The 23787-nt window shown below is 36.8% G+C and overlaps 2 protein-coding genes across 2 annotated transcripts in view; one reads left to right on the top strand and one right to left on the bottom strand.

Moving 5' to 3' along the window:
* Positions 1 to 349: 349 nt before the first annotated feature.
* On the bottom strand, positions 350 to 5031 carry LOC132139595 (protein YIPF6-like). Its single transcript, XM_059548067.1, has 7 exons — positions 4941 to 5031; positions 4025 to 4153; positions 3457 to 3535; positions 3292 to 3334; positions 3079 to 3204; positions 1589 to 1746; positions 350 to 780 (listed from the first exon to the last, which is right to left on the bottom strand). Exons 1-7 carry the CDS (start codon positions 4971 to 4973, stop codon positions 659 to 661), a joined length of 690 nt encoding a protein of 229 aa, XP_059404050.1. The 5' UTR covers positions 4974 to 5031; the 3' UTR covers positions 350 to 658.
* Positions 5032 to 6836: 1805 nt separating this feature from the next.
* The window catches only part of LOC132139594 (oligophrenin-1-like), a 39575-nt gene continuing 22624 nt past the window's right edge, over positions 6837 to 23787 (top strand). Inside the window, exons 1-14 of the mRNA XM_059548066.1 lie at positions 6837 to 7380; positions 14318 to 14413; positions 14661 to 14722; positions 15828 to 15899; positions 18003 to 18104; positions 18198 to 18308; positions 18524 to 18628; positions 19212 to 19344; positions 20337 to 20437; positions 20520 to 20611; positions 20890 to 20968; positions 21073 to 21106; positions 22512 to 22574; positions 23571 to 23645. Coding sequence (XP_059404049.1) covers positions 7227 to 7380; positions 14318 to 14413; positions 14661 to 14722; positions 15828 to 15899; positions 18003 to 18104; positions 18198 to 18308; positions 18524 to 18628; positions 19212 to 19344; positions 20337 to 20437; positions 20520 to 20611; positions 20890 to 20968; positions 21073 to 21106; positions 22512 to 22574; positions 23571 to 23645 — 1279 coding nt within the window. The 5' untranslated portion in view covers positions 6837 to 7226. The remainder of the gene's footprint in view (positions 7381 to 14317; positions 14414 to 14660; positions 14723 to 15827; positions 15900 to 18002; positions 18105 to 18197; positions 18309 to 18523; positions 18629 to 19211; positions 19345 to 20336; positions 20438 to 20519; positions 20612 to 20889; positions 20969 to 21072; positions 21107 to 22511; positions 22575 to 23570; positions 23646 to 23787) is intronic.

Below are 23787 nucleotides of genomic sequence, written 5' to 3' on the forward strand. Positions count from 1 at the left end.
CAGACCAAATTAATACAAAGAGAAACAACGCTTCCAATTTAACCTGAAGATACATTTTTCATTTTCTGTGTTAAAAAAAAAGAGAGAACATACAGCCTATGTAGTACTTATTAAAGTCCATGTTTATTTTCTTCAGGAATGTACTAACTTCCACCAACATAAAATAAATGTAAGCCCAAACATCATTCAGAACTAAAAAGAAAACACCAAAGACAAGAAACATTTGTGCACCACAATGTGAGGGGACAGATGTGAAAGTGCGGCCTGATGATAGTGGAATAATTCTCCCAACAGAGACAATGCTCAGTCAGACACAAAAACAAATGCAAGCACACTCACACTCAATGTTGGGAGCTGCTCAGAAGGGCACTGACATTCCTCACACAACAAAACATTCATCTAATGAAAACATATAGGCTGTTGTTAACTGAAGAATTAGTGTCCTCCATTCCTTTTCTCTCTTCTCATCCAACTGTGAATGAGGGATGAGGGGGTGTGGTATCTATGCAATAATCCCCTTACTGTCCCCTTAGTGTCCATCAAAATGCTCCGCCTCATTCTAGGGCAGGCCAATCAAAGGCCAGCTCCCTGACAGTCTGCTGGTTTACTTATCGAAGGGGAGAAATTCATTTTGCAATTGGCATATGGTATATGTGTGCTAAGGAGAAGGCGAAAATGTCAGGATCATCCAGCCAATTACGAAGTAGAACAGGAACACTGGATACACGACCAGGGCTTTCCTATTGGCCGGTTGGCTGTCTGCAAGAAATGCTGTGGAGGCTGTAAATAAAAGACACACATATAGACATGAGCTCAGATCTCACTGAAGCCCCCTCAGTACTGTGTGTACAAGAGAGACACAATGAGTGTCATGACAGAAAATCGAGCAATCTGATCAGTAACTGCAGAATTCCTTTCTCTTTTTTTGTTACTGTTAACTAAACCTAAACAAAAAATTTTTTACGGTAACTGAAATAATACATAATTATAAATCTGAGATGAAAACTTAAAAACTTGAAATGCTGTCTTGGCAACTAGCTTAAATAAATAAGTTTAATAAACAGATTAATACTAACTATAAATAAATAAATGAATTAAATCTCTATCTATCTATCTATCTATATACATACCAACACATATATGTATAAACAAAAATAGCAAAGGCACATAACACAAATAATTAAATTAAAATTAAAAGGAAACCTGAAAATAAAAATGAGAGCTAATTAAAAAAATATACTGGTCACTACCAGGCTATTCTTTTAGGAATATTGTTATTGCACTTTTTTATTTATTTATTTTGCATTGTGCAATTGCGTCATTTTCAGTGTATAAAAAGTAAGTTTATTTTTTATTTTTTATTAAAAACAAAAAACAATGAATGAGTCTGTACTGCCTCCTGGTGGTGGCTGCACACACCGCCTGAGGAGCAAGTCTGCCAATCAGGCTCATCTGGTGCACCAGCAGACAACAAATGGATTATAAACGTTTCTTCTTATAACATTTATTTAACATTATTTAATTAGAACCATCTCAGGCCTTTAGTATTCTGGGATTGCTGAAACAGAAAAATGATTTTGATTCTTACCAAACGTTGACCAGCAGAAGGAGGCGGTGACAACAATGAGACGGACAACAAAACTGATGCTGCTAATAGATCCCAGAAGAACAATACGGCAAACTATCATGGCCACAGTCAGAGGAAGAATACAGTATCCCAACACACACAGACTCTGGAAAAATGATCTGTACAGACAAAACGTGAGTAAATTAGTCAATGACATGGTGTCAGTAATGTGCTCAAACTTCGCTGTAATTATTATGCACTCTTATTTGTCTAGAAGAAGCTAATGAACAATTTGCAAATTCAGCCAAACTCATGTTACTAACAAATGAACAAACAAACATTACTGTGGTAATGAGCACTGGGGGGAAGAGGGGTTCTCTTTATAAAGGTCAAAATCCTTTCTGTAACGTAAAAGTCTCAGACAGAAAGATGATAAAAATAAGAAAGAAAGAAAAGAAAAAAAACTGTAGGATGGAACTTGATTTTAAAAATATTTTTAAGACTGCTAATAAGTAAAAATCAAGTCTGACAATCTGAAATTTATCACAGTTAAAACTGTTTTTGTGAGACAAGATTTGCATATCAAGTGCCACAGTTTTAAGCATCAGATATAAATATCTTATTTACTTCTTTTTGAAATATTGTATTTCTATGTGTCTAGTGACACTATGTCTTGAAATTCTGAACATGCTCAAATTTGAAACATTAGGGGGTCATTACAGGGTCAAACTTTTTTCTATTGTTCTCAAAATTTAAGACAGATTTAAATGACTAGATTATACTTTCAATTATACTTTTAATATGATCCTATATGAACATTTATTAAATTAAGTGATCAAATCTATCTGTTCTGAATCTACTTTCAATTACTTTATCAAAAACTGGTGAACTTTTGCAGCCCTAAATTCCCAGTGTTGCAATTTTTTAATTATAACGGATACAAATTTTGCTAAATGAATTGTTTTTTATGACTAAGCAATGAAACCAACTTCCCATTGGTAGGTACAGCTGCTAAATCACAGGAAACCAATTGGCTCGGCTTAAGACACTTCTTTTTAATCAGGGTCTCTGCAGGATTTTTAAGCTCAAATTTAAGACCTTTTGGGAACAGCAGTTTCCCAGTACCGGACGGCAGTACACAAAGAAGCACAGCGGCAGAATTTGAAACGTTCAGCACTCATGCAATCAAATCAAAGCCTTTTGAAGCTTAATTGTCACATTGAGCTGTATCGCAATTCCTCTCTTTCCATGCCCAAACTGAAGATCTCCCGAAATCATAATTAAGACTTTCTTGTAAGACTTTTTATGGCCTTAAATTTGATACAACCAAATTGAAGAGTTTTTAAGGACCAGAGGAAACCCTGTTAATATGCATATTCAGTTACAGACTAAATAAACTGACAACATTGAAAACCAAATGAACTCAACACTTCCTCCAAAATGAAGATCTGAGATACTCTCTTTTATGCAAGCAAAATATTATATAAATGAAAATCTGACTGTTTACTCACATTGTTCCTCCCAGGAGTTTGGAGTTGAGGGTTATGATTACAGAACCGAACCAGATGATGACAAAGACTTCTGCAAACTGTGGCCTGCCATCGTCCCCACTGTCAGCAGAACCACCCTGCAGCATCCTAGTACAGACAATATTATATTATATTTGTTGCAGGCATAGTGACAATAGTTCTTACCGGGACTGATCTGACAGAGTTAATACTCACAAGGCCAGAGTGACACACAGGAGGAGAGGTCCCCATAAGTCCCCTAAAAGAACACATACATGCAACTTAATTAGACAGCTGCTGAACATTTAGCATCCACATCTTTTATGGAATCTGTGATTGATGTGTGAGCAGCAACTGATGAAATGTAAATGACAGACTCACAGTCTTTGAGTAGTGCAGAACTTTTCTTGGGGTACAACACATGGACAAACTTCTGTCCAACGGCTCTCAGATCTCTCAGCTGAGACCAAACAGAGCAAAGAGACAGTGAGAAATGCTGCTTAAACTCGGACAGAACTACTGTTAAATGTGCAATCCAGTGATATTTCAGTATCATTATATACTATTATGATATTTATGAATAGTTCAAATTAGCCTTTTTATATTTCCCGTTTTTATTTTAGTTTACTTTAAGCTTTAGTAATTTCTTTAAAATATTTATTTTATTTTCATTTCAGTTTTAGTGATTTTAGTACTTCAACTTAACCATATTTCGGTTAGTTGCCAAGACAACATTTCCAATTTTCATGTAAGCATTTCATCTAATATTTGGATTTTTTTTATTTATTTCAGTTACTTTTACTAGTTTAGTTTCATTAAACAATAACAACACTGGTGCACTCAGAATCTTTGCCCTCACATCCACACTAAATATTTGAACAAATGTGCATTATGTATTTATTTAGTCCAATATATCAGTCTCTTCCCTGTAACAAATGGTTTCACTTGCAATAGTGTCTTTGACAGGCTCATCCAGTGTTGAGAAATCATCATCAGCGTTCTGGGAGCGGACCGGCACAGATATATCTCCCTCCACTGGAATGTCCTCCGAGATTGAGATGTCAGACAAACCTGCAAACTGTGACATGAAGATGGACTGTGTAAATCATTGATGGCAAATCCAGATACCCAGAACACTTTGCATGCAGTTCACATTCATCTATGCCAGTGACTCTAAAAATGTGGTCCACTGGTGGTCTGTGTGTTGATTGTCTTCTTAAACAAAGCAAATAAATATAATTATGACTAACTAAAAGCACTAACATCGAATTAACTCAATATTAACATTAACATAATGTGTACTAGTGTGTTTGTTTTCTTCACATTAAGAGACAGTTACTATACCAACTGAACAGTCATTTAGTTAGAAGCAGCAGCAGTCAAAAGCATTTCAATTAAACAAGAATAAAATAACAGTCAATTAAATTACTGAATTATGAAAGTGACAGTGTTTCAAGATATAGGTAATATACTGATGATCATTTGAACGTAAAGGGATAGCAAGGAGAGTTCAGGTCGCAGATGATGTTCCACCGTCACTGTTTACATAGTTCGGTAAGAATGAGCGATAAAACGCGTACTCCTGTTTTCCACAAAAAAAGAAAAGAAAAAAGAAAACAGCAAATCTGTTAGTACGGACATTGGGCCGATGTTTTAAAAACTCGTTTAATGTAGTAAAAGTTGTTTAGAGCTGAGAAACGACCATCTGCGTTTACAGGTATTGCAGAGCTTTACTGACACATTTACAGTTCTCCAGCTTCCATTCAGGATCGGTAACCATACAGACAAAAACAAAAACTCCACGAAAAAGCTGACAACGTGTTTTAAAGATGTTTAAGCGTTTAAAAGCATGTTTGGTCCCTTACCATACGCTTGCTTGACTCCTCTACTTCCGCCATCTTCACACGGATACGGGCACGTCATCGGACGTATGACGTCAAAAACGCCAACGTGCCACTAAGCGAATAATAATAATAATAATAATAATTTTCACTAATATACAGTTTTTGATTAATGGAACAGTGATTTGTACACTCTGGCATGTTTTTGTAAAATATTGTACATTTTGTTACAAAAAAGAGGATAATAATAATAATAATAATAATGATAATAATAATAATAATAATAATAATTGTAACTAATGGAAAAGTTTGTATGAGTTACTCTGAATAGACTCAGCTTTTGTCATTGTTATATTGTATTAATTTTATTAGAAGTTAAATGGACACGTTAAAGGTTTTACATGTCGTTAACGTACACTATGACGTATGTTTTAGCTGCTAAAAGCCTATAAATCATATCACAATGAAAAAATGCATTCAACTCTATAAGAGCGTCGGCCTCATTGTGAGTTTAGGCTTAGTGACCCGGATGTTGTCCCTAATTTATTTTATTTAAATTATTAACTATAACCTCCCACTTACACTGTTTAAGCTCCAATATTTTTGTCTAGATCAGTGCTGACGTGACACTTTAACGGCATGTCACGTTGAAAGTGTTACTTTTCAACGCGCTGCTCAGGTTAAACCAATCATAGTCGTTTATGATTGCTGACTATCATGATCCTAATTTAACAATTTCATATAATATCTAGGCCCACGTTTATATTTGTATTTCAGATACCAATAGTTTTAAATAATAGATTTAAACGGTTATACTAAATGTATATATTGAGTGCAGTACAACGAAATGCACCCTTATATTTCAATGCAACTCCATTTCTTTTTGTTAACCCTCAAGCGCCCCCCAGAGGAGGGAAACGGTACGTCCCATATAAACAATACATCCAGGACCCTAGTTTTTAATTTGTGACAGCGCCACCTACAGAATCGGTTTACTGAGAACACCACAGTCTATGGAGAAGACCCATGTAAGATGGACGACATGACAGCAAAGTGTGCAGTACCGATTTTCAATTTTAAAACGATGCAAATTTAGATCTGCTAACTATGAATTAATAATTAAGTCCCACGTATTAAGAATTCGTGTGCTAGTTTATTAATGATTTATTAGCGGCCATGATTTAGTTAAACCTTGTTTGCCTAATAACTGTATCCAGCCAGCACATTAATTAAACTTATAAAGATGACGTTGATGTGAAATGTGAGATTTACCTGTAGCTAACTGTATTATTGTGAACACTTGTTTAATACTCATTGTTTTACCATATTAAGTATAAATATTTTTTCTTAATTAGACACTGACTGCCTGGTTGCATCACAATATTTGTTATATATATAAGTTCTTGATTCATTCTTGAGTCTTATGTCTTGCCTCTATACAACCTATAAAATATCTGGCTGTAATTTAGTGACTGCTGATCCCATCTTTATTTCACCTGATAATGAGCTAATTACTTAAACTTAAGGGGGTTAATAAATATACAGTATATTTCAAGAAAGACGTTTAAGGTATTCCACTTTTGTATAAAGAGTGAAATACATTTTTCATGTATAGTTTAAGTGTAAATTAATTTGTTTAAAGTTGTTAACTCAAATCAGGTATTACACATGTTGTAATAAAAAAATCACAACTGGAAAAATAAATAAATGTTCCTGAGATTAAATATCTTTGATAACGTAGTACAAACGTTGCTACAAACTTAACCACCAGGGTCCTAGGTGCTGAAACTGCAGTCTCCGCTATATCATCCAATTCGGTAGATGGCGCTATTACAAGAAATCTAGGGTCCTGGAAACGCGGTCCTAGAAATGCAGTCCTGAAACTGCAGCCTCCGGTTGTGCATTAACACCCTTCTCAACTAATGACATTTTGCCGTCCAATGATGTGGGTGTACTCAGTATGTAGCCCTGCCCGCATTTTTTAGTCCCTCCGCTCCCAAAACAAGGAAAAGTATTGAAATACAAATGCTTCCTTTATCAGCACTTTTACATTTTACTTTGCGACTCAAATTGCTCGACTGATTTAGCACGGAGACAGTCACTACTGGAGCGCTGGATTATAGCCTTTTTTTATTATTATTTACAACTGCATTTTATCCATTATGTCAAAAATGGGGAACTTTATCGAAACCTACTAATCGAAATCCACCCGATCACCTTCGAGTGATCAAAAGGCACGTTTGTCATTGTTTGCGTACTTTACTTACAACAAAAGGACGGTTATCTTCATTGATCGGTCAGAGGGTGAGAATGGGACATCCTCCACTTGAGTTCAGCGACTGTTACTCCGACAGTCCAGATTTCAGAGAGAGATTGAAATGCTACGAAAACGAGCTGGAAAAAACCAACAAGATCCTAAAGGATGTCATCAAGGACGGGAACAATGTGATCAACGCGATCAAAGGTAAACTGCTCTTCTCTGGGGGAGGTGGATGGAGAGAAGGCGAATTAAGACGTGTAATCAAGAAGTGCATAATTGTGTTTTAATGCAAGAAATATATTTAGTTACATTTGTAAGGCTTTGTGCATGAGCTTTCTCTTGTGGGCCCCTGGTTAGTTTTTAAGGAGATTGTGAGAAAGGAGAGGGAGTGATCTGGCAGATGGTGAGCAGCTCTCTGAAGACCCCCCTCTCAGAGATGCTGGCAAGCCCTTTTAGGACACTGTTGATTTATTTATAGCAGGCACCTTTCTTTTTCCCAATGAGTAAATGGAAGTTTAGAGATGGTATGAAAGTGTCAATAAGATGATTACAAGTGGAGGAGAGCCAGTAGTCATGTGAACTCCGATATATCAACTTCAATATCATCCTTTCTCACTATTCTACTTATCTCATAGAAGTCAACCGAGGCACTTTGCCTCCTCGAACTGGAGGAGAGAGAGATATACATACCACATCCGTACATACCACTATAGATGATATGTCTCTCTTCCTCCTTTCTCTTCTGTTGTTTGGCTTATCTCTGAAGTGTTGTGAAGCAGCATAATACAAAATGGAAAGTTTCCAGGACCGCATCCCTTCTCTACCACCACTGTTCCTTGTTAATAAAAGAGGAAATATCACTATAAACAATGCACTTTAAGCAGAAGCTTGTGCTAAATGATGAGCCAAACTCAATAGAGCTAGCCTGTATTACAGTGATTATAGATATTGACCTATCGGAAAGTTTTAGCTGATCGGTGTTCAGTTTTTCCATCTACATTTCACTGCCTGAGTTTGGACAGAAGATTTGACAGCTGGTCTTGTCAGTGATAATTTGATGATTCAGCATTACTTTATCTTCTATATAGAGCTTCTCAGGCTTCCTTCCCTAATTTCAAGGGAAGTCATAAATGCACAAGTTTTCTAAAAACAGAAATGCTGATAGAGTTTTTTGTTTTGCCTGAGGGAGTACGCAAGATACTCATCTGACTAACCATAAGCCTTGCTTTATACCTCAGAGCGAAGCACTCCAAAAGCAGCCATTAAAGGGAGAGTTCACCCAAAAATCTAAATTATGTCATTAATGACTCACCCTCATGTCGTTCCAAACCAGTGAGACCTCCGTTCATCTTCGGAACACAGTTTAAGATATTTTAGATTTAGTCCGAGAGCTCTCAGTCCCTCAATTGAAAGAGTATGTATGGTATACTGTCCATGTCCAGAAAGGAAAGAAAAACATCATCAAAATAGTCCATGTGACATTAGAGGGTCAGTTAGAATTTTTTGAAGTATTGAAAATACATTTTGGTCCAAAAATAGCAAAAATTACGACTTACGACATTGTCTTCTCTTCCGTGTCTGTTGTGAGAGAGTTCAAAACATAGCAGTTTGTCATATCCGGTTCATGAACGAATCATTCAATGTAACCGGATCTTTTTGAACCAGTTCACCAAATTGTACTGAATCGTTTTAAACGGTTCGCGTCTCTAATACGCATTAATCCACACATGACTTAAGCTGTTAACTTTTTTAATGTGGCTGACACTCCCTCTGAGGCCATCCTTAAAAATATTCTTGTTTGCCGTAACCCGACCGACCCTGTCAATTTAGCACCGACTCAATTTTTTATTTTTTTTTGCTTTTAGTCCGACCGACTTGCCGATTGTAAATTTGTGTTAAGACCGACCAATTATTTTTTTACTCTTCAAACAACTAATACAAACGCAATAAAATACTATTAATTATATTTAAGTAAGTATTGTAAATATATAAATTGCCTTGGCCTACATACAAATGAAGGCTATCTTCTTTAATAACAAAAAAAAACCCTTGACGTCATCTGTGTTTACACGGATGTCACACTGTGGCCTGTGCGTTCGCTTCGTCTCATACTCTCACTCACTGTCAGAGTCAACGGTTCGCGCTTGGTAATGATGGCTGCGGCTGCAGTAAACTACATGTTCGCGGTCACTGTTCAAAGTCATACGGGTTCAGGCACCATAATACATCTAAAAAAATTCATTAAAACAGCTCGATACCTCTTTAACTTGGCACAAAGTTCTGGAAAAACTGTGCCCAGATCTTTTCCCATCCCTTCTCCCATCTAGTCTAAAACCGTGTCCGTGTCGACTGTCACTTTATGTTCGAAAATCTATTGCACGAATCAAGCACGAATCAACCAACACAAGTCTCGAAAACGAAAATAAGAAAATGATTTTAATGACCTTCTCTCGGAGCACGTCCAGGTTTTTTTTTTTTTTTGAACAGGCGTCACACAGCAACTGCAGCTTCGGACAAACACGCATAACAGCAAATAATACTTCTGTACAATGTTTCTCTTTTTACAACAGAAATGTGAATTCAGCCGGTATTCAGTCTCATACAGTTTCGGGCTTGAATCGCCTAGGACTGTCAAAATAGCTGAAAAAACTAAATTCGAATTTTTTACTTAAATATGATCAAAATTCGAATTTTAAATGCATAATTTCAGTTAGGGTGAAGAAAAACTTTTTTCTTCTCTTCTGAGGCTCAAGATAGCGCATCGAGCAAAATATTACTGCATGTTTATTCAAAGCATTAGAATACATGACTGTGAAAAAAACATAATATTTAAAATAATGTTTATGAACCAATTATTATTAATTAAGTTGCTTAAAGAACTATAAACAAAACAGCATAATGTATGCATGCATTGTTAAATAAATAAAAAGGGCGGAAAACCAGTCACACAGGATACATTTTTTCATTTAAAAACATGAGATGCAGTGGGATGGGGAACAAAAACTCAACATAAAGTCTCGAGATATTTTTAGAAAATTAAATGAATACATTAATTTTACATGTCTTTCTAAACATGCGGCTCTCTTGTGCGAGACGCGAGTCCAACGGTGTCCCTCTAGAAAATGCGTGAAATATGCGTTCTGTGTGAACTGCTTGGTTTCAGTTTTGATGTAAACAAGATCTTCTCCACATTGATTTTTTTTTTTTTAAGTGGCTTCAACTGGATAGGCTAACATAACCTTATAATGCAATGCCACATATATTGTCATCGCATCTCGTGCGCGTACACGAGGTGAAAGATGAGAAAGCAGATACTGCATGTCGAGCTCGTCCGCCTTTGAAAGTTGTGTAGACACAGCTGTGCGCGCGGCGAGATGGAATGGAACACGGACCGGGGCTCATAAGGCAGCTTCCTTAATGCACACCTAAAATTCATATGCGCATTCGAATGTGGATTTTTATTTTAAATTCGACGAATATTCGAAAAAATATTTTTTTTGATAGCCTAAGAAAATCGCCTATGCAATTTTTTTGTTGTTGTTGAAATTTAATCTTAAACACAGCCATGTTGAAGCCTGCAGTAAATGTTTTGCATTATGGCAGTCCACTCTGCTTATTGTTTTTCGAAAATGTTGCACTCCTGTTTGTCATTTTGCACGTAACTTCATGCCAATAAATCATCAGAAATATTGTTCTTTACCAATTTATTGAATCTTTACATTCCTCCTGCCTGTTGTCCGTGGATTTACCTATATTTGGTGTTATTTGCCGTATAAAACTTTAGACATGCAAAATCGATTTTACAATCGATTCAATGAACACTCGTCACTCAAATCAAACAGGATTTTTTTCACAAAAGTGACAACCCAAGAAAGCAGAGTAAACGTTCTCTCATTTGTAGGTTGCATTGATACGTAGCGGTGGATGCAAGTAAAACAGTACTTCATTTTTTTCTCACCTGAAATTCATGCAATAAACATGTTTTTGACAAAGATTTAAATTTGTTTGTGGTCTAGCCTGCATCAAAATGAGGTTTGCAATGATGCACCCGAAGGCACAGGTTGAAGACCCAGTCAGTGACGTCACGATATGCTAATTTGTTTAAATTCATACCGACGTCATCACCATCACAAAAATTTACTTTTTTTTTTTACATTGAAACTTGAAAAAAAAAATAATAGACCTATCGACCCTCTTTTTAAAAAAAATTACTGTTACTGCAAACCAAAATATTTTTAAGGATGGCCTGAGTTAAAACAAACCAATATCCCGGAGTAATGCATGCACTCAAACAGTACACTGACTGAACTGCTGTGAAGAGAGAACTGAAGATGAACACCGAGCCGAGCCAGATAATGACTCGTTCACGAGTCAAGATCCGGTTGCATCGGTTTTCGGATCACCAGTAGTTCTTTCTGACAGTTCGATTTAAAAAACCAGTTGAAGAAAACAGTTCACCGGTTCTTTTGCGCTCGACGTAATGACGTCATTGGTGATGATTGATTGATCAAGCCTTCGGTTTACATGGGCTCATAACATTAGCATAGCACAGTACTGTTTGAGTACATGAATTACTCTGGGATATTAGTTTGTTTGAACTCAGAGGGAGTGTTAGCCACATTAAAAAAGTTAACAGCTTAAGTCATTTGTGGATTAATGCGTATTGGCGATGCGAACCATTTAAAACAATTCAGTTCGATTTGGTGAACTGGTTCAAGAAGATCCGGTTACATCGAATGAATTCGTTCGCGAACCGGATATCACAAACTGCTTTGTTTTGAACTCTCTCACAACAGACACGGAAGAGAAGACAATGATGAACCAAGTAGTAGTTTTTGCTATTTTGTATTTGTATATTGTATTCAAAATGTATTTTCGATGCTTCATAAATTTGCTCCTGGGTTTCTGCAGTTTCTGAAGTCATATGACCTGACTCAGAGGTTTCGAAATGCTTACTTCCTGCATTCATGTAGTAGTTTTGCACTTTTTGAGGAATATCGCTGTGTTAATATGAAACTTAACACAGGATGTTTAGCATTTTCTTTTCTCCAATGATGAGGAACCTCTTTGGTTAACAGTTGCTCCTGTTTTGACTAAACAGAGAATATCAATGTAATGACAGATCTCCAGAAGGACAGAGGACGCTTTCATATTAAGCATAAATAAATATTCTTGCCAATACAGAACGTGAACCAATAATAGCCAAATAATAGCTGTCATTTCAAATCTATTAATGACCAAATAGTTCCACGCAGCACTTTTTGGCACCTCCCATTCAAACACTATGGGGTTCTGTAATCTGTTTCAGCTCCACTAACCGGTTCTTCAGCCAATTCTGGTTATCTTTTACCAGGATGTGGTTCTTGGCTTCAGCTGTGGTGAAGTAATTTATAACTTGCAGTACAAACAGTGATTCAAATGCTTTGTCACGCATGCAGTCATGCTTTTCAAGAACACCTATTACATCATTTCTAGTCTAATATTGTGAGAGTATAATAGCTCTCTTTTAAGATCCGTGTGTGTTTGTCAGAGGGCTGAACAGGGCGGGTTTTAGAGAGTGTAGTCCGTCATGCCAGCTCCTCATGCTTTAGACAAACACACTCTTTGTGTCCTTTTCATCAGAGGGGATGTAATGGTTTAAGCCATCTCCTCTTTTAGCACCGCTCACTTCACAGAGGGTGCAGGGCAGGCCTACAGCACAGAGCTCAGACTGAGAGTTAGAGATAGAAAGATGGATGAATGGATCACATTGCTATTGATCAGTAGCATAAGGCTGAAATCAAACAGAGTTTCACTTTTCTAGATGTTTTCAGAAAATTTACATTAAGAATACTGGAAAATATGGGGAATATTTTATTATATTACAGAATTAATTTTGAGTAAATACTGTGCAGTCATTAAATTAATGACTGATTTGTTAATGCCTATATTTCTAAGAATAATGTATCAAAATGTATTCGATTTGTTTATGATAGTTGACCTCTAAGCTCTCATTTTCCCACAGCTTTTCACGCCCATTTCTTGAGTCTTTCTCAAATCTGAGGTGTGAACAACCAGTGCTAATGGGGTTTCATTTCAAGCCTGGACTAATGATGCTGAAAATTCAGCTTTGCCATCAGTTACATAAATGACATTTTAAAATATAATTTAGAATTTTTTTTATTTGAAATTGTAATAATATTTCACAATATTACTGTTTGTACTGTAGTTCTGATCAAATGAGTGTAAGTGTTGAGCGTAAGCGGAATTCTTTAAAAAAAAAAAACATTTCAAAGTTATTTAGTATTTAACTCTTCTCTGGAGAGTTAGAGGACCACTGAGATCCCACTACTGGTTTGTTTTCATAGTGTTTTGTCCAATGAACTAAACTTTAAATCCTTATAGGCTGACATGGGAGAATGTCCCAGCGATTACAACACTGTCAGATCCTCTTGGATGAATGCATCTGTGGCCTGTTTTCCTGTCTCTCTTTGTGTGTGTGTGTTTGTGTTCTGGAACTGAACTTGTGTAGAGAGTTTGAGGCACAATTCCATCCTCACTGAGCTCCACAACATCTGATTTCACTTAGCAATAAAGCTGCTTTTATTGTTTCTCAGAGGTTCAGTAATCAATGGCTTCATATGTTAAGTGGCCAAAAACCAAGCAATGTGGTGAAAGGTTGTTTGAGTTTGAATTTCCTTGCAATGGTTGTCTTTCTGTTTTTAGTGAACCTGAGAGTTGATATAAAGAGTGTTTTTTGGGGGCTGGGCTGAAGCCAGAGACAGTATTGAACACAAATGTCCCAGCTTTCAATTAATAAAGCCAACTGCCTTATTAGTAGAGGCGTTGTTTGATTGTTTCCTCTGGAACATCCATGCATATTAGCTGGGGATCATGATTCGAGCTACAATAACAAGATTTAAGATACGTTATTTGGCAAAATTTCAGTTACTTGCATAGACAATAGTTGCCCTGGTATGTGGACGGACCGGGTGGACTGGCTTTAAAGCTGCTAGCATGTGCGGCCCATATGTTCAAACAAATAATGTTTTACTATTGATATTCTTCCTGCGCAGCAATTTATTCTGACCAAATAACAAAACTTACAAAAACTAATGTGGGTTTTTGATTGATTTCTTAATAATTTTGATGTCATTTGTAGAGTACTCGCTAGGAGTGCAGAAGTTCTCTCAGACCCTTCAGTCGTTCCAGTTCGATTTCATCGGTGACACTCTGACTGACGATGAGATGAACATTGGTGAGTCAACAGCATCCCTTTAACCTGTTTGGAGTGGAACTCAGTGTGTCCATTTCATTTATGTGAAGTATTTGCTGTTTTATTACCATAATTATTTCATTTCTGTTCTGCTGAGTTTGTATGTGGAAAGAGTGTGTTGGACTGTGCCTGCATGTTTGTATCAATCTCTGGCAGTAGTTTTTGTACAAGCATGTGCATGTGTTTTAATTGTATGTGTTGCTTATATGACCACGTTTTACCTACACAGCGGAGTCATTTCGAGAGTTTGCTGGTTTGCTGCAGGACGTGGAAGAAGGTCGAATGATGCTGGTTGGTGGAGTATATTTCCTCCTGTACCCTTGTAAAACACTGTCAATCATAACCTAAACTCATATAAAAACAGCACCTGAGATCCTCAGATATATCAATCATTAACATTCCTCAAGATGAGCCTTCTTGTGCTGAGTGCCAGTTAAACATGTTTGTGTCCTAAACCTGAAAATTCATTAGAACCCAAGCTTGATTATACGTCTTATCTGTCCTAAACATGTACAACAGGAAATTCCAGATGCAGATTAGAAAAATTGCCTCTTCCTTCCTCAAATGGTCTAGGACACATGCTTAAGGAATCATTTTATGAGAACAATGCCTACTCATAATCCAGTGAAGTGCATGACAGGACTGAAAGAGAAATTTGCTGCTACATACAGTTTGATTTATTCCCAAAAGTTCCACATCTATGAGGGGAAATTCCCAAACAATTGTTCCTTATATAATATAGATCAGGATTAATGAATCCATGGACATGAATGAAGCAAATCAATAATTTTGTGTCCAAAATTCAATTCAAAATTTGGATTTATACATATATATCTTTATTGTCACTTTAATTTAATGCATCCTTTGCTGAATAAAATATTAATTTCTTAACAAACAAATAATGACCCCAAACTTTTGAGTGGCAATGCAGAAATCAGTATTTTCTACATTTATCCCTCTAGACAAACTTATGATGAACTGTGTCACACATCTCATGATGATATGAGTGACGCAGTGGTTTGTGATATGGAAAAACAGCTGAAGCTGAAATTATATTAGATATGATATAACATATAAACAAATAATGATATATTTATTTATATATTGAAATATATAAAAATCCAAAATACGATTTTGGTTGTTAAATTTCTTAATTCATTGGCCAGTGTGACAAAGTTCATTTTGTACCCTGCTATATGCTTTCTACTCCGGGCTCTTGACTTTGTGTCACTGTGACATTTATCTGCTCAATTGTGACAGCACTTGACCTCTGACCTCCATATACTAAACAAAAGCAGGGACAAGACTTTGTTCTAGATACTGATACTTCTAGATTCTAGATAAGAGACTTCTGGATGAAAACAGAGTTGTACTCACCAGTCTTTCTCTCTTGCAGGTCCAGAATGCCTGTGACTTGCTTATCAAACCGTTGGAAAAGTTTAGGAAAGAGCAGATTGGGGTCACAAAAGTGAGTGTTTATTATATACATTTAGACACATTAAGAACACACTCCACATTACCACATACAGGTGCTTCTCAATAAATTAGAATGTTGAGGAAAAGTTCAATTCAGTAATTGTGAAACCCGTGTATTAAATAAATTCTGTGCACACAGACTGAAATAGTTTATGTCTTTGGTTCTTTTAATTGTGATGATTTTGGCTCACATTTAACAAAAACCCACCAATTAATCTTAACAAATTAGAATATGGTGACATGCCAATCAGCTAATCGACTCCAAAGGTTTCCTGAGCCTTCAAAATGGTCTCTGACAATCATTGACACCCTCCACAAAGAGTGTAAGTCACAAAAATTAATTGCCAATAAGCTGGCTGTTCACAGAGTGCTGTATCCAAGCATGTTAACAGAAAGTTGAGTGGAACAAAAAGTGTGGAAGAAAAAGATGCACAACCAACCGAGAGAACCACAGCCTTATGAGGATTGTCAAGCAAAATCAATTCAAGAATTTGAGTGAACTTCACAAGGAATGGACTGAGGCTGGGGTCAAGGCATCAAGAGCCACCAAACACAGATGTGTCAAGGAATTTGACATATTCCTCTTGTTAAGCCACTTCTGTACCACAGACAACGTCAGAGGCGTCTTACCTGGGCTAAGGAGAAGAAGAACTGGACTGTTGCTCAGTGGTCCAAAGTCCTCTTTTCAGATGAGAGCAAGTTTTGTATTTCATTTGGAAACCAAATTCCTAGAGTCTGGAGGAACGGCGGAGAAGCTCATAGCCCAAGTTGCTGGAATTCCAGTGTTAAGTTTCCACAGTCTGTGATGATTTGGGGTGCAATGTCATCTGCTGGTGTTAGTCCATTGTGTTTTTTGAAAACCAAAGTCACTGCACCTGTTTACCAAGAAATTTTGGAGCACTTCCTGCTTCCTTCTGCTGATTAGCTTTTTGAAGATGCTGATTTCATTTTCCAGCAGGATTTGGCTCCTGCCCACACTGCCAAAAGCACCAAAAGTTGGTTAAATTACCATGGTGTTGGTGTGCTTGACTGGCCAGCAAACTCACCAGACCTGAACCCCATAGAGAATCTATGGGCTATTGTCATGAAGAAGATGAGAAACAAGAGACCAAACAATACAGATGAGCTAAAGGCCATTGTCAAAGAAACCTGGGCTTCCATACCACCTCAGCAGTGCCACAAACTGATCACCTCCACACCACGCCGAATTGAGGCAGTAATTCAAGCAAAAGAAGCCCCTACCAAGTATTGAGTACATGTACAATAAATGAACATACTTTCCAGAAGGCCAACAATGCACTTAATGTTTTTTATTGGTCTTATGAAGTATTCTAATTTGTTGAGATAGTGAATTGGTGGGTTTTTATTAAATGTCCGCCAAAATCATCACAATTAAAAGAACCAAAGACTTAAACTACTTCAGTCTGTGTGCATTGAATTTATTTAAAACATGAGTTGAATCACTGAAATAACTGAACTGAAATTGGAACTGAAATTTATTGAGAAGCATCTGTACTTGTGAGCATAGTCCTCATTTACGTTAAGTCCTACTAACTTTCTCAAAGCAAAGCATTCAACATATCAAAACACACATGGGCTGAGTGTTTGCACGTGCTTTCGTTTGAATATGATTTAAATGTGAACCATACACACACACACACACACACACAAATAGACTGGAATAATGTGTCAGTAACTGGAGCATCTATGGAAAAACTATTTAGTTTTAGAGAGACTGAGAAAGGATTAAAGAGCTACCATGGTTTTAGAAGGAAAGCAAGACCATTTGTAGGAAAAACGACACGTGGAAAGTTTCAGAATTCCAGAGACTATTTACTGTATTAGACTCTTTCCACAGCAGCACACTTCAGTTAACGTTGAAGTATCCATTTCATTTCAGCAGTGTTTCAGTGTGGCTTCTTAAAAATTATTGGTTGTGAGGAACCAGTTATAAGTCTGCAAAAAATTTATGAGAGCAATTTAATTTATAATGTTGTTTTTATTTGATTTATTCATTAGAAATGGGTTTAGCAAACTGGACCACTCCAGTTTTTCGTCTTATTTTCTCAGTTTCATTTGTTTGCTAATGTTTCAGGAGAGAAGAAAGAAGTTTGAGAAGGAGAGTGAGAAGTATTACTCTCAGTTGGACAAACATATGAACCTGTCCTCAAAGAAAAAAGAAACACAGCTACAAGAGGTACATTTGTAAATACGGTAAATCAAAATGAGAAAAATAATAATAATAATGAAACCCAATAATAATATAATCTTTATTTTTGTGTGTTTATAGGCTGATGAACTGTTGGATAAGGAGCATCAGGCATTTTATGAGTCGTCTGTTGAATATGTGTACCAGATTCAGCAGGTTCAGGACAGGAAAAAGTTTGATGTTGTGGAGCCTGTGCGTGTGAACTTCCTTTTCCTTTGGCACACACACACACTTGTTTTTATATATGCTTTGTAGTACCAGATGGTTTACTGTGTGTACAAGAAGGTGCATGAAAAAAAGAAAAAAAAAAACGATACAAGCATTGATTATATTCATGCTGATACAAACAATGAATTGACCAAAGCATGTTATACTTAAAGGGGTGTGTCCTTGTTTGTGATTGACAGGTTTTAGCATTTCTGCACAACATCCTAATGCTGAATAATCTCACCGTGGAGATGACACAGGACTTCCTTCCATATAAACAGGAGCTTCAGCTCAGTCTACAGAACGTGAGAGCTTCACCAATCGATAATGAGTCTAACCTTCCATCCATAGAGTCACATGCATAATCAGCAGAATGCGAGTCATTCAATATACTGCTCTGTTGCTTTGTCCTTCTTTCAGTAACTGTATTCCAGATTATTGGATTCCACGTTTAATAAATGATGAAGAAAATGAACAGTATTCCACCGCTATTTGTTAATATGATTTATACATTAATAAATGCAATTATTATTTTATATATTCAAACATCCGTTTTAAATTTAGTTAAGTATTTTTTATTCGACTGATTTATAATTAAGTTATGTAAACCACCATTCAAACATTTGTGGGCTGTAAGATTTTTTTTTAAGTTAGTGAGTTTCTTATGCTTACCCAAGGTTGCATTTATTTTCAGTAATATTGTGAAATATTATTTCATTTATAATTATTGTTTTCAATTTCAATATATTTAAAAATGTAATTTATAAGGAGCAAAAAACACTGGCATATCCATTGTAATAGCTCCTGATCATAGGTAGAAATGTAACTGCATGTATGTTTTTTGTTTGTATGTGTGATTGGGTGCCGCTGCTGGTGTTGTTGCTGTAGACCCGGAACCACTTTGAGAGCACCAGAGAGGAGATGGAGGAGCTCATGAAGAGGATGAAGGGGTCAGCACAGATCTGTATTAGACACAGCCAGCAGGCAACTATGGAGGGATACCTTTATGTGCAGGAGAAATGTGAGTGCTCTTTACTTCTGCAGCAATGCATGTGTAGCCTGTTGTCCTTAACACAGGCAATTATTTCATCTCAACTGACAGTGTGCATAAATGTGCAGGAAACACAAACACAGTATTATATAAAAAAAAAGCTTAGTAGGTAAGTGGACTAGAGGCATGAAACTCAAATAAGTTTTCACATGAATTCTTCAGTAAAACATGTTAGCTGCTATGTTCAACTATAAAGTATGATTCCTTTTTTTGAGGCAGAACTATTTTTTTTAGGTGGAGGAATGTGGTTATGCACAATGGGTGTAGATTATAAAATATCAACAGAGACTTGTTAGTTTTGTGCATGTAGTCACATTGCATCCTTTTCATGTACCTTATTGGTATCCTTTCATGATTGTCGGCCATTTTTATAAAATATGAGACCATTCAGAATGATTGTGGTAATCAACAGCCTGACACAGATGAAGTCCATTGACCTTCAGTTTAAAAAAAGCCCTGAGAATTCCTTTAAAAGTCCAACCACTGGGAAATATTTCTTTGTGAAAGAAAGAGCATCTAGTAATTAAGTCAAGGTCAGTGTCCACATACAACACAAATCTTAATATATGAGTTATGATAGTAAATGAAAGATTTCATAACACAGCTTTCTGACTGGTCAAACCCAGCATTCTGCAGTAAAAGGATTATTTTTGTAAAAAATGTTTTTTGTATATTGACTTATAATGATGCTTAACTGTGTAATTAATTGTTGGCACTGGTTTTCTGGTAGCTGTGCTAGATTCATGTCGACCATTTATTTGGCAAGTAACTAATAAGTGAGATAATTTACAGTTAGCTAGTCTTTATAGCAGAATAAACCCCAGAAAAAGGTTTGTACGAGACCCCTCCATTTCCCCTCTGGGGTCCGTCACCCTATCAGGATTAATCTTTGCGGTACTGACTCGCTGACCCTATCTATAATTCAAATGATATGTATGTAATTAATCTTTTTGTGTCTCCAGGGGCTCTTGGTGTAACCTGGATTAAGCATTACTGTAAATACTTTAAGGACAATAAGCTATTCATCATGATGCCAGTGGAACAAAAGACAGGAACCAAACAGGTGCAGGATTATTACAGATACGATCATTACTTTGTGAAGTTTCAGCTCTTTTCTCTTACATTTGTCTCTTTGTTTCTCTTAGACCACAGCTCACCTCACACTGAAGTCCTGCATACGCCGTAAAACAGACTCCACTGATAAACGCTTCTGTTTTGACATCGAGACAAATGAAAGGTGAGGCTCCTGTCTGTTATATTCACTCGTTCTGTTTGCTCACTCTACCAAGTGCACCTATAACAAAGGTTTTAGTAGGACCAGAGGAGGGCCTGTAAACTGGAAAGTTCATATTTTTGTCAAATCAATTACAAGAATTCTACCATAAAAACAAATTGTGAAGTTGCTCTCCAGTGTGTAGGCAATTGTTTGATACTGCGTATGTTTCACACACCAACAAGAGGCTGAATTGATTTTGTTGCAGTGTGTCTTAAGTTTTTCGTGTTGTGTCTTCATAGGTGCGGCCCTGTCCTGCTCCAGGCTATTTCTGAAGTCAACAGGAAGCAGTGGATAGAAGCCATGGACGGCAAAGAACCAGTGCGTTCAGCATTATCTCTCCTCAGGCTTCATTAAGAGCCCACAGTACTGTCAGTCTCTATGTGTGTGATCATGTTTCTGATCCTTTCTGGTTTCTGTTCCAGATTTATCATTCTCCGATTCAAAAGCAGGCAGAGAGTAAGTGTAACTTCACTTCATCAGGGCAACAGTGTATTAGTACAGGTGCTTATTTGTATCAGAAAACCACTGAAATGTATTCCCTACTTAATTGTAAAAAATAATTAGACCTGCCCAGTCCTTCAGGTTCACACTCTCCAAAGATCCTCCCTTCACATGTCAAATGTTTCACAGGAAAATAGCATTTCTAAAAAGGGTGGACTGCTCTTCAGGCAGTTTTGTTTTGCATTTTACAGAGACTATGAATGTAAAAGATACTCTATGGTTTAAAGGTCAGTGAGAAAAATGCATCAGTTTTCGCAAAAATATTAAGCGTAACAACTGTTTTCAGCATTGATAATAATGCTTAGTTGCTTGGGCATCAAATCAGCATATTTGAATGTTTTCTAGACTGGAGTAATGATGCTGAAATTGTAGCTTTGCATCACAAGAATAAATTACATTTTAAATATATATTGAAAACTGTTATTTTCAATTCAATAATATTGCTGATATTTGACGAAATGAATGCAGCCTTGTTTTCTGTCTAAGAAGAGTGAGAAGTATTCTCAAAGACTCCTCTCTGTTCACTACTCTCCCATCTGAGAGACGTCTTCACTGTCACACCTTCTTTCCCTCAGCTATCAGCCTACTGAACTCTAAATTTAGACACCAAAAACTACATCCTAGATGGACTACTTAATGTGTAAAAGAAATGGCTCTGTAGAGCATCCTGTCTTTTCGGCACACTTAACAGTGTTTCTTATTATGCCTCATGATATTTTGCACATTCCTTTGCACATTTCTACCTCCTAATGTCATTTGCACTGCTATGTTCACTGGCCATACAGAAAAATACAATATTGAATGATCACTATGTATAATGCACCTTCTGTGTTATACTTGTTCACTTGCACCCTGTTAAAATTCAGTTATTTTCAGGTGAGGTGGTCTCCGTTTCTCTACCTCCTCTCATTACTTGCACTCTGTACAATAATGTGTATGTATATATAAACACACATTGCTATTTGTACTTCTGGTTAGATACTAACTGCGTTTCATTGGCTCTGTACTTGTACTCTGCACAATGACAATAATGTTGAATCTAATCTAATCTAAAAACAAGAAAATCTTACAGACACTGAACTTTTGAATGGTAGTATAGGTGGGATATCTCGGGACCTTTTCCAGTGATGTATGTTACTTATAAAGAGAAAAGCTGCAGAACACAGGAAACTCCCGAAGTAGACAGAGAAAATGCTGCTTAATAGATTCTGATACTTGCAAGGCTGTGCAATACCATATATAATTATACCATAAACCGTGTACAGTGACCTATTGAGAAATGCATACAGGGATGATGAAGTGGTGTTCATTATATGTAATATATATATATTTATTTATTTTATTTTTATTTTTTTCTCAGTGGACCTAAATGACATCGGCTTCAAGTTTGTCAGAAAATGCATCAACTTTGTGGAGACAAAAGGTACCATCACACATTATTTTAGTTTCTGGAATGATCTCATATTCATATAACAAGTTTGTCACCACACTCTCTGCGGTGTTGATGGCCACCATATGCTTTAATCAGTGATGAGAGACAACACGATGCCACTATTTATTTATTATTATTATTATTTTTACTTATTATTATTATTACTATTTATTATTTATCGGATTCATGTCTCAGGTGCAGCCAGCAGAGGGCAGCAGCACACCATTTGTGTTCACACCTGTTTTTATACAGTCTATGGTTCACACCTGCGGCTACAGCGATGTGAACCAACTGTAGAGAAAAAACATTATTTTCCAGAATGTTTATACTTCAGAACTGTGGCTAAATAACCAGAAACACACACACACACACACACACTGAAACATACAGATTTTTGTCAATAATATATCATATAAATTAAAACAAAAAAACAAGTGATATAAATTGATAGCAGACGTGTGTATATGCTCCCCCTCACATTTTCTCCACATGGCAAGTCATTTGAAACCTGGCTGTAGCATTTCCATGGCTGTTATAGTACGGTATTAAAATCGTGAAGAGGCCGTTATGCCCATTAATATGCATGATTACACCATTGCGTTGACTGCGGGAGCACCGAGCACTAACAGCTCTGTTAGAAGCGCTGATGAAATGTTCACCAGTCTCCGAGTGTGCCTTTACTCAGATTTCCCAGACCTTTAAGACCAAGCCTATTGTCAGGCACAACATGGTGTATGTTAACAATCAGTAAACTCTGGCAAGCTATTGTTTGGGGTTGTTGCACGTCTAATAACGGTTGAGCGTGAACCCGAAAGTGGGCCAATTCCACCACTCCATTTCCAGTAGAGCTGTATTTTTCCACTCTGGACACTCCCCCCTTTCTTTCCCCTTCATGGCAGGTTCTCCAGTTTTCTCAGTCTATGAATCATGCTTTCTGTCTCTCTTTCCTCCTTTTTTCAGTTTCTCTCTTCTGTTTCTTTCTGGTAGGGCTCACTCAGGAAGGAGTCTACAGGACTGTGGGCAGCAACATTCAAGTACAGAAACTTCTGAATGCCTTCTTTGGTGAGGAAATGACCAAAAGAACATCTGCTGTACAGTTTGTGTGTGTGGATGTGTGTGTGTGTGTGTGTGTGTGTAAATGTGTGTAAATTTGTGTACGAGAGGAAAACATTCAGACGTGCTCTCACACAAACATGCACTCATT

Source organism: Carassius carassius, chromosome 4, assembly GCF_963082965.1.
Source record: "Carassius carassius chromosome 4, fCarCar2.1, whole genome shotgun sequence".
Lineage (NCBI taxonomy): Eukaryota > Metazoa > Chordata > Actinopteri > Cypriniformes > Cyprinidae > Carassius > Carassius carassius.

Coding starts and splice junctions, on each gene's coding strand:
- LOC132139595 (XM_059548067.1), bottom strand. CDS start 4,973: ATGGCGGAAGTAGAGGAGTCAAGCAAGCGTATG. Junction 3,536..4,024: donor AGCCTGTCAAAGACACTATT/GCAAGTGAAACC, acceptor GTTTGGTCTCAG/CTGAGAGATCTGAGAGCCGT. Junction 781..1,588: donor CTTCTGCTGGTCAACGTTTG/GTAAGAATCAAA, acceptor TTTTATTTACAG/CCTCCACAGCATTTCTTGCA.